Consider the following 11,106-nt stretch of genomic DNA (forward strand, 5'->3'; position numbering starts at 1 on the left):
TAAGTCAAGTTATTGTTACCTACTCTGAAAAAAAAACTATATTAAGTTTGAGATGAAGAGATTGTATTTGTTTGGAAAGGAAATAAAATATTGAGTTTCTCTAACTTTTTAAACGCTCACTTGCCAGTTCAATAGCTATATCTTGCTAACTCCTGGTAGGACCACCTTTTGGTCTCAGAACTGTCTTAATTCTTTGAGGAATAGACTCAGTGAGGGGCTGAAAACATTCCTCAGAGGTGGCAGGAGGCTATTCCAGCAATCATAGAGTGAGAGGCAGGGTACACCCTGGACACGTCACCAATCTGTCGCTGTACTCCATCTAAATATTGCAGCAGAAACAGAGACAAAAGTTTCCCAATCTTCTGTTGTCCGATTTTAATGTCAGTGTTAACTGTAGCCTCAGTTATTTGTTATTAACTGACAGCTGTGGCACCAGTGTGGTCTTCTGCTATTCAGATATGCTCTTCTGCATACTTTGGCTGTAACAAAGGGTTATTTGAGTTATTGTTGCCTCCCTCTCAGCTCACAGCAGTTACAACACTTTCCTCTGACATTAACAAGGCATTTTCACCAAACAACTGCTGCTCATTTGATATATAAACCCTAGAGATGGTGATGTGGAAATATCCCAGTAGATCAGCAGTTTCTCAAATACTCAGACCAGCCTGTCTCACGCTAACCACCATGCCACATTCAAAGTCACTTAAATCGCCTTTCTTTATGATTCTGATGCTCGGTTTGAACTTCAGCAGGTCTCTTGGACCATGTCTAGATGCCTAAATGCGTGATTATATAGGACAAAAAGTTAAACAGGTGTACCCAAAAAAGTAGCTAGCTAGTATTTATGTAGTATAATTAAAGATAATGGTGAAATCTGAGATCCTTTTTGAACAAAACAAATTAAAATAATTATTTTTCAATGTATGCTTTTGTAAAAAAAAGAGCTGCAGGAAGACCGACACCCAAATTACAACAACAGTTTGTTTCATGACCAAGCAGATGGTTTTCTAGTTAAAAATAAAAGCATCCAGCCATAGAAGAAGTTTACAAAGTTAAATTTAATGAAGCCAAAGTTGATGCTAACTTAGAAATAAAACAAGTCAAGGTTTATTCACCATTAAAAGTTTCCTTTTAAATAATCAAATCATTTCCAGAACCAGACTGCAACAGCTCATGCACAGGCCAGGAACATTTGGTGCTGATGAGTTCCATCACTTTTAAAATCATATTTTGAATTTCTCTGTAAACAAAACAGACTTCCAGACACATCAGTGTTTCCACTCTGGCCTTTAAAAAGAGCCAGTTCAAGAAACTAACTTGTTACAATCATAAATTTCCTTTTATAACTCTGTGTCTTTCTGCTCAGCATTTTGCGCTCAAACAAAAATATTATTTTGTCAACGTGACATTCTCAAATTGCCTATGTTCTCTATTTTTATAAGGGTGTGTTTGAAGTGCGTGCTTTAGCAGGGCCAAAAATACATCAAGCACTTCTAAAATTAGCAGAGCTCTATTCTGAGCTCACGCAGGGTTTATATTCCCTTATGTTGTATAAGAACGCACATAACCAAAACTCTAAAACTGAATTTCGGATTAACTAGGTTTCCAAGTGATCTAGATTAAAAAAAATAATAATAATACAAACTGTAATTAATTTCAAACATTTCTAAATATTTAAGTCATACTGTATATTGCATTGTCTAAACCTGCTTTTGCTACGGTGTTTATTGTGTGCATTATCTAAAAATTTCTTCTGTATGAAAAGTGTGAAAAATCCATTGGTTTGTGCTCACAAACACAAATTGCCCCAACTTTTCATGACAGCATGCACAATTTTTAAACTACTCTTTTAACATGAAGTATATTTAGTGTCTGCAGCATCTTTTTTCTTGAGACTCTTGGGAGGAATCGTCCTGACAACTGAACGCCCACCTTCAAGTGTGGCTTCTTTCCCCTATTTTAAAGGTGAAAATGTTTGTATATTTATGTTCAGAATCATGAAAAAAGGGAACATTTGTGTCCAAAAACAGGAATCGGTGGATAAAAAGTTTCAACTTTACACAGACTGCTTTGAGACTGTATTGCTTCTGTACAGTCTAGACAGGATAATCAGGTCCAGGAAATAATGCATGTGATCAATAAAAAAGAATAATTAATTGGTTGCAATTGAATTTAATAATCAAATAATCATGTAAGAATCGTTGGGGGGGGTTTAGGCAGTAAAACATTTATGGGATACAACTTTTGCAATGCGGCAATGTGGTCAGGAATAATAACATAATTTAATAAATATAAAGGACTGGATTTATGTTGATCAGGTGGCCAAGCACACGTTTGCCACATCAGCTTTGCAAACAATCGATACGTCAGTGTTATTTGGTTCTGAAATGCAAAGAAAGCAGATCTAAGAAATGTAGAAAGTGATCGGTTAATTACAGCTTTACTATTCTGTATTTCTTTTATTGTTTATGTGAACATATTATACAGTATAACCAATTCTATACATATTATTTTGTTAGTATTTGTCACATATTGCTCCTGTAAGTACAGTGGTAGGCTTGTGCTAGCCTTGAGTACTTGGAAGAAACGACAACTTGATTTTCATTAACTTGAAAAAGTCTACTTGCCTTCTTTTCAATCATTCGTGACCTGGATGACTCAGAACCTACACAGACAGTGCTTTGCATATAGCCTGAACTCTGACCTTCCTAAAAACACAATGAAATACTAGGAAAGACCCCTGTTAAATCTGCTACCAGAAAACCTTATCATATCTAATGTGCATTTCTTTTCTTTTTTTCTATTTTTTAAAAACACAACACTAGTACGAGATAAAAGTGAGAGTGTAAACAGCATCACTGTCAGTCAATGCCGCTTGGGGGTAATGGTGCGTGATGTGCGAGGAGTGACCACATGACGCTAATTAAAAGTGCTGTGAGCAGAACACCACGTTGAACTCAATACACACGGGACTGAAACCACAGGGAAAGCCGGGGGTGGCGGGTGAGCACAGGACAGACCCATTTCCCCTCTCACAGTGTGGCTGCTTTCAGCGGCATTGACTGGACAAATAAGTGCTCTCTGCCTTAATGCAGTTAATGGAATGTCACGCTGGTCACAGATACTGTAGGCTTTGTTTGGGCTAGCTGTAGTAGGTGTCATATGATGGCAATCGTAACTTGATTTGGAAGATAACACATTTCCCCTGGCAGTGATGGCCTCAATTTTCATTTTCTCCAAAAAGCTGCATTTCTCTTTGCACTGCAGTACAAGACAAGGCAGAAAAAAATAGCAAAATTATTCCTTTACTTCACCCAGTAAAAATGTTCTCCCCCCCCCTTTCACACCTTAAAGAGCCAGGACTCTGCATCATCACTCCTTATGCTAGTGACTCATTGCTGGCATGATGACATTCGCAGCTCCTGTAGTTGTGCGCCAACTTGCTCACCTTTAAATGATGTACGATGGTTGGACAACAGTAACAGCAGCCAGTGATAAGTGTGTTAAGACGAGGATGCTCCGAATATTTTTTCCCATTCAACCCATTCACTGTTGGCAAGCTAAAGCAGCCACAGAGGTGCACAATGTACAGAAATAACTCATCACCATGGTTACAAAAGCATAACGTTGCCTCTCTGTATACATGAGACTGGCCAAAATATCGGAGAAATGTAAATGCTTACACAATGTTCACATTGATAATTACCGTTTTTGTTTTGCCATTATGAGCTTTTCCTCTACTTTTCCCCTTAATGGTGACCTTCTCCTTTTTTCCTGAATTATTCAGTGCCAGTTTTCCGGTTGCTGCTATTTCACCCAGCCTACATACACCCACTCAAGGGCATGTTGTGAGAAACTACATTATTCCCACCCCACCCACCCCCACTTGCAGGTAGCTAAAACTCGACTCATTCAAAGAAAAGAGAGAATGGGAAAATGACTGGGATGAACAAAGAACAAAACGAGTGAGGGGAAAGAGTGAGTCCACCAACCTTAACAATGTATGTGACTCCGGGACCAGAGATCTTCTCGTTTGAGTCTAGCCATCCTTTGGAGGGTTTGCTCACCAGTCCACCGCCTCCACCTGGATTCCAGTCCTCTCCGCTGGGCTGGTGCTCATCCAGCCTGCTCTTCTTGCTCATGCTGACAGATGGCTCCAGCTGTGAACAGGGGGTTGAATGGGAGGCCAAACTGCACAGAGAGACACCCGCACCAGAGGCTGCCGCTGTAGCTGCGCTGGGACTCGGGCAGCCTGAGCCTGATCCCCCACCCCCCTGCAGCTTTGACACAGCCAGGTCCTTAACGGCCGAGGGCAGACCCTTTATGCCGAGCAAGCTGCCGGAGTTGCTGAATTTCAGGCCGGACACCTTGTTGATGAGCGTACAGAGGGTGGTGCCTCCATCTTCCAGGTGGTCAGAGCCATGGCCGGTGGGGTTGCTGGAAGGAGCGGTGGCGGAGGAGGGCTGAACCTCAGTCGGGGGTGTGTAAGACGTCTCGGCTGCAGACTGGGGGGTGGCCGAGACCTTGGGGTTCATGGTCAGGCCGTGAAGAAGCTCATCGACGGATGTTACTGACTCATTTCTGAAGCGGTTGTATTTGGTACGGTGAAGCATACCCTTCTCTCTCTTTGCTCTCTCCCCTCTCTCCACCAACCAACACGCACAGCCTGCCTCGTTCACAAGCGTGCTGGCAGACGTGGCTGAGCGGTGCTGATTACCCTCTCCTGTAACATAGCAGCAACGGTAGGCAGCAAACGCCTTTTTAGCAATATCAGGCCACCTGACTGTAATTTTCTCTATTGAGGTTACAGTGGTGGTTGTGTTGAGCTGCTGCTGCTGCTGCTGCTGCTGTTGTCACCAAAGTCCAATCTGCTCTCTGTAAAATCCAGAGCTGCAATCCAATCCGTCAGAGGAAAAATATACAGACACAATCCACGGAAACAACACTGAAGCAGAGGGAGGGGGGGAAAGGATGGAAAGGTCTCTAAAAGGCTTCCAGTGTTGTGGTGCAGCTTTTAGTTTCCAGCGGTGACGCTGCTGCTGATTCCTAGCTCAAAATCCAAAAAGTTAAGAACAGAAAAAGATCTGTGTTGTTGATGATCACGGACACTGCAAGGGAAGAGCAAATACCCTCTACTGACTGCTGCCTGCCTGCCGGCTCAGAGCTAAAGCATGACTCACTGATCTGAGAAAACCTTCTCAACAAAAGGCTTGCTGAACACTGCAAATCACTTCCTGTTGGAGGGAGAGGGAAAAAAAAACCTCCCACTTACAGCACACTAGAACCAATCAATTTTTATATTCCCCAGTCTCATATTCATTCTCCATAATTCTTTTCTTCTTATTTGTTTTTCTGTGAAAAGGAAATGAGGGATGAGAGGTAACTTGATTGTCTTAGTAACTTCGTGAAGTAATCATTCATATTTTGCTGGAATTTGCGTCTTGAACAGTGCCATAAAACTGACGACCTAATAAAAGTTTGATAAAAGGATGACACACCATAAACTAATCACTTAGATGACAGTAAATGAAGTGAAAAATGTAATGAAAACATCCTTTCAATTCACAGCTAAATCGAAGCGCCTGTCAAAATCTTATGGCACAAAAATAAAATAGACATTTCTATTTAAAGAAAAATAAAGATTCACCTTAAAATGATGCAAAAGAAATCTTCATAAATCATCAAGAGAAGCAATATTGCAAAATTTTAGTATGATTGGAAATAGGTGAAACATTAATATATTGCCCATGTTCAAGTATAATTGCATATTGTGAGCAGACATCAGTCCTGGACCACTCACCAAAATCTACCACCAGTTATTTCCACAGCTATTTATATTCGAGCATCAATTATATATATAAAGACTAAAGCAATTTTACTTTTTTAAGCCTAAAAATGTTGACAATCTGCAATAGCAAACAGTTCAACAATGAAGCAGAAACAGATTCACAGCCACTCTAAAATACCCAGCAACTGGTCCAGGCTGAACTGCATGAATGATACGACTCAAACAAACACATTCTGAACGGCATGTTTCTCAGGCAGATAAGTCAATGAAATAGCCAGATGGATAAAAGGGGAAAAAAAGCTTCAGAGTCTCCTTAAAACCAACAGCAATGAAGCATCTTTGTCTCCCGGCAGCAGAAAGCACACATTCATATAAAATGTCCTCAAGAGCATCTAGCAACGGCGAAAGACTGACACTCATTCATAAGCAGCTTCCACTCTCACTGTGCTGCAGATTTCGCACTGCAGTCCCTCCCAATCCCTTTCCTGCCTGGCAAAAGAAAAAAAAAAAAAAAAGAAGAAGAAGACAGCACGTCTGCCTTCTCGCCTCAGAAACAAAGGCAAACACAGAAGCAGGGGGGGAAAAAGGAAAGCCCTCGCAAATCAAAAGTGACGGCAAAAAGACAAAGCAGAAACGGAGCAGTGGACAAGAGAAAAAAGGCATGCAGTTTTTAGTCTTTTATGTGAATGAAATAGCAGGCTGGCATACCAGTGTTTCTGTGAATGGAAGCAAGGCCTTTCTGCCTCTGCAAGGCAATCCCTAGGGATGGCATGGTCTTATCCAATGAGGAGCCAGCTGGATGACTCATTCAGAGGAGGCTAGCAGAATAGTGGAAGAGACCATTCCAGACACAGGTGTACATTCTGTTTTCTCTTAACTGTCCTTTAAAAAGCCTACGTGCATCATCAGACATGAGATGTTTGCATAATTAAATAAGATAGTGTTCTGTTAACAGAGTGGGAAACAAGAAAAAGGTACAGGACATGAAACAGGAGGAGTAAAGCCACCCCCGTGATTTTGATTGTCACCATTATCACCTTTTTCCCCTCTCTACATTCATGTGAACAGTTGCCACCTACACATTTAATTAGTAATTGACTTTAATATGTCTCTCACTCTCTCTCTCCCTATACACACACACACACACACACACACACATATGTGTATGTAATTATATACATACATATCTGAGGGCATTACAAATGCGCTACAACAACAAATATATTTAGAGCTAAAACTGGACATTTGTCACATGAAAATAAATAATTACCATCCATATATATTTTATTTGGGGTTTTATTAACTTGCAATATGACAATAGTATTTTTTTTTAAGTTAAAGTAACATACTTTTTAAAAAAAACTAGCAAAGGTCAAGCAGGGAAATATATCCACTGATCAATTTGCAGATATTACTGGTCATATGTGTGTGTGTATATATGGAACATAGGACAAACCGGCACCATGATCAAGCAGATTTTCCAAGAAAAACTTGCTTTTTGCTGCATGTTAATTTATAATTTTACATAAAGCATAAAATGGACTAAGCCTGGTTTCTCATGCTGTGTTACATGCATTAAATTGTTAACAATACACTAATAATACAATGCTCAAGAAATAAAGGGGGCATCGCAGGATAACACAAAGTCAGTGTCCAATTAAGAAGCATAAATCGTTATACATCCATTTCATCTGCTCATCAGTTGCAAATTACAACAACAACAAGACAACTCCCAAAAAGGGAATGTTTTTTCAGATAGTGACCATTACTCTCTCCTTATCACTGAGACTATACCTCCAGTCATTTCAGGTTGCATCATAGCACATCAAAACATGCTTTCACAAAAGTCTTGGCCGAGTCTCCTAGCACACTCTCAAAAGTAAAGAGAAGACATGAGGAGATGGGCCATTACATGAGGACACTGGGACCTGGCAGGACTCCGTGTGGCTGGTGTGAGGGCCTGACTTTAGCTCTTACATGGTAAACACATCAGAGGGTCACCCAGGCAACTGGAGACTGAAAGTGACCAGCTGTCGACTTCAAAGTTGATGCGCTTCATTGTGGACGTAGCTTAATCCACCCATCCTCTTACTGTTATCCAAGTCAGGTTCGTGTGGGCAGCTGGAGCCTATCCCAACTATTATAGGGCAAGAGATGGGGTGTGTCGTAGTGCAGGGAGAGAAACCTCCTACGGACAATTTAGAATCACCAATTAATCTAAAACCTGCTTGTTTCTGGACTGTGGGAGAAACCAAGAGAAAGCTGACAGCAGCACCAGCAGAACATGTAAACTCCACACAGAAAGGCTCCGGTCTGGATTCAAACCCTATAACTTCTTGCTTTGAGGTAACAGTAACAACGCCAATCACTGCACCACTCTGCAGCCCCTGCTTTTTAGAATATTTTTGTTTTCAAATTTTATGTGCAAGAAAACTATTGACATGCCGTCTCACAAAACACAGTTTTGAAACTATACTCTTAGTGCTATTGCTTCAACCTACGTGCATTGAGTAAGACAGCTGAACTGAGCTTAAAAGACATCGACTTGTGGGCTATAAAGTACTAGACGTAGTGTCCTGGAGTCCTGCACTGTAAATAGGTATCGGAGTTGTAGTTGAGCTAATGCAATATTTAAGATGATTCTCACTCAGCTTTCTGTGACGGTGGTTTTATTTCTGGGTTTCTGTCAACTTGAATTTACAACCTGTTACCTGAACTTGCTATTTTTTATTTAAAGTTAAGTTTCAGTTGTTGAGTGTTGTGTGCACAACTTTAATCTTCTGGGTTGATCTAACTTTTTTTTTTTTTTTTTAAATCACATGTTACCAGTTGACATCATTAAATTAAACTGTCCCAACACTTCTCCTTTACCAGTGTGGTGTGCAGGAATGAACTATGATGGCTGGTCACGACAGGCGATTTTTGCCTATTGACCGACACTCAGCAGGAGTTTGGTGGTGCAGTATGGTGCTTGGCCTTCTCAGTATGATGCTTCCTGCCATATCAGGGGGCCATCTATGAACAGGTCACAGAGCACCTGATAAATAATAAATACCAGGTCTGACCTGGTATTATAAAAGCTTCTCTTTCAAGCTAAATAATGAGCTGACTGTGACATGTTAACATATGCAGCTGGCAAGCGTGCCTGAAAAATCTAATTTGACAGACTTTAACAAATAAATGGACACGGGTAAGAAAACCTGTGGTCACGGAAACAAACTATAATTTCTAGGTGGAATACTTGGACATGAACATAAAAAGAAGCCTGATGAATACTGGAAACACTTTTTTTGGTAACATAAGGCTAAGAGGCACTGGTTTAGCTCAGGTGGATCCAGGATGTTTGGCGTGAACGTGGCCTTACTACCACAGCGAAGGTACAGTTCCAACCATGAAGCTCACAGGTGGGAGTGTGATGACATGGACATGCGGGATTCCAAAAGGTGTTGGGGAGTTGTAAATATAAATGGAATCATGAGTACCTGTGGATACTAAAAAACAAACAAACAAACAAACAAAAAACACGGGTGGAAAGGAATCTTCTAACAAAATAAGAATCCAAACACATCACAAGACTTTCCATAGGACAAAAAGTACTACCTCACCAAACTGTATGACTTGAATCCAGAAAAATAATGATAATAATAAAAACTTTAGAGAAGAAGGTAGAACAACAGATCCTTTTCTGTTTTTTACAGCTAAAAAATGCTTCTGTGGGATGGCAGAACTTCTTTCCAGAAACTGTGAGCAACATTAGTGTTCTCCATGCAAAAGAAGACTGGGTCTAAATTATAACATCGTGGCATATTAAATTATTGGAAAAAAAAAGAATTGGAGTAATGAAAGATATGCTGAGTGGCAAAAAACCCTGTTTGAAGTCATGTAAGTAATAGTTCACATGGGTGTACTGACTCCTGTTTCCTATTGTAATACAAGTGTTCAAATCCAAATCCAGATATTCGCCATTAAATGGATATAAAAATACTTTTGTAAGTAAGAACATTAATGCACATGTCACTTAATATCTGTCTCGTTTATTTTTCACAGGAAGGTTAAGATGGATAAGAAAGGAGACACATTTCTACCATGTCATTTTCCTGCCCTACATCCATCGTCCAATTCCGGGTCTATTTCTGACCATATTTCAATACCACTGTTGCCTATGGTTATACAATCATGTGTCTAAAAAACTCAATGAAACACAAAATGATGAATAGCAGAAGGGAAAAAAATATTGATAGCTTGGCTAAAGAGAGCAGAGTGATGTAAGAGTTTCCGATGTGGACAATAAAAGCCTTTAGAGCCGTTTTTCATAATCATGTCTGGGATATCGTTTGAGCTTTCTGTAAATGGTTCATTAAAAAGCATCGGAAGCACAAGAAGATCACAAGAGATCACAAGAGTATTCTGGGTTTCCTAAAGGATGTACTATAAATCAAGATTAATGCTTTAGCAAGCTATGTCACAGAAGTGGCTAGCTAAATCACTGTGGTAACTTACTTACCACATGTTTTGAAGCACTGTATAGAGTCGATGTTGGAAAAACACATTTTATATAGGCAGTTATCAAGTTGTACATGAGCTTTTCAAGTTCAAGCTGTGCAAACTGTGCATTGCATTGTAACTGGAATTTGCATGTATTCAGTTAGGGGCACAGAAAATGTATAGATGGTTTTATACTTGGTTCTAATCTGCTGCCAAGTCTGCCTTACACTGCTTGAATTGGAACTACTAGAACACAGACTAAAAAAATCAATCAGACCATTCAATCAATAAAATAAATTTCACTCTGAGCTGGCAGAGTCATTTCCATGACTCTGTTATTAAGCTATGAGGCAGTAACCTTTAATGTTTAAATGTATCCAGGTTAAAGTTTCAGAGCTCTAATGTGCAGCAGTCATGTAAGCTATCATCAATAGGTTAACATGCAGCTTGTCCTTTTTTTCAAAAGTGTTGCAATTTTTGTTATATTTTGTATACTTTTGTGGTCTTTATAGATTTTTATCATTATCATCTGATAATGACTCTGAATAGAGTGTGTACAGTCACAGGGATCATTTTGTCCAGAAGAAGAGTGTTTTTATTTCAGTGTGCAAAGATTCTGAAGCAGAAGGCCCAGCTTAACAGGGAAAGTTGATAACCACTGCAGTAATACCCCTTTCTCCAACTGGAGTTTAGGTTTTGTCAAGCCAGCTTATACAAAGCAAGTGTGGCTGTGTTGAATTTGCTTCATTAGTATACTCTTTAGGTCCTGAGTGTAACTAGTGGTTTGCACCTTTTTCATTGGTGAAGATTGTTGATTATGATAATTATACACC

At 39.9% G+C, this 11,106-nt stretch overlaps 1 protein-coding gene across 1 annotated transcript in view; it reads right to left on the minus strand.

The window, feature by feature from the left end:
- shc3 (SHC (Src homology 2 domain containing) transforming protein 3) overlaps window positions 1-6,545 on the minus strand; it is a 21,193-nt gene extending 14,648 nt beyond the window's left edge. Inside the window, exons 1-2 of the mRNA XM_080862622.1 lie at window positions 6,497-6,545; window positions 3,993-4,723 (exon numbers count right to left, since the gene is read on the minus strand). Coding sequence (XP_080718748.1) covers window positions 3,993-4,613 — 621 coding nt within the window. The 5' untranslated portion in view covers window positions 4,614-4,723; window positions 6,497-6,545. The remainder of the gene's footprint in view (window positions 1-3,992; window positions 4,724-6,496) is intronic.
- Window positions 6,546-11,106: the final 4,561 nt, after the last annotated feature.

This window comes from Rhamphochromis sp. 'chilingali', assembly GCF_963969265.1.
Source record: "Rhamphochromis sp. 'chilingali' genome assembly, chromosome: 2".
NCBI classification, from domain to species: domain Eukaryota; kingdom Metazoa; phylum Chordata; class Actinopteri; order Cichliformes; family Cichlidae; genus Rhamphochromis; species Rhamphochromis sp. 'chilingali'.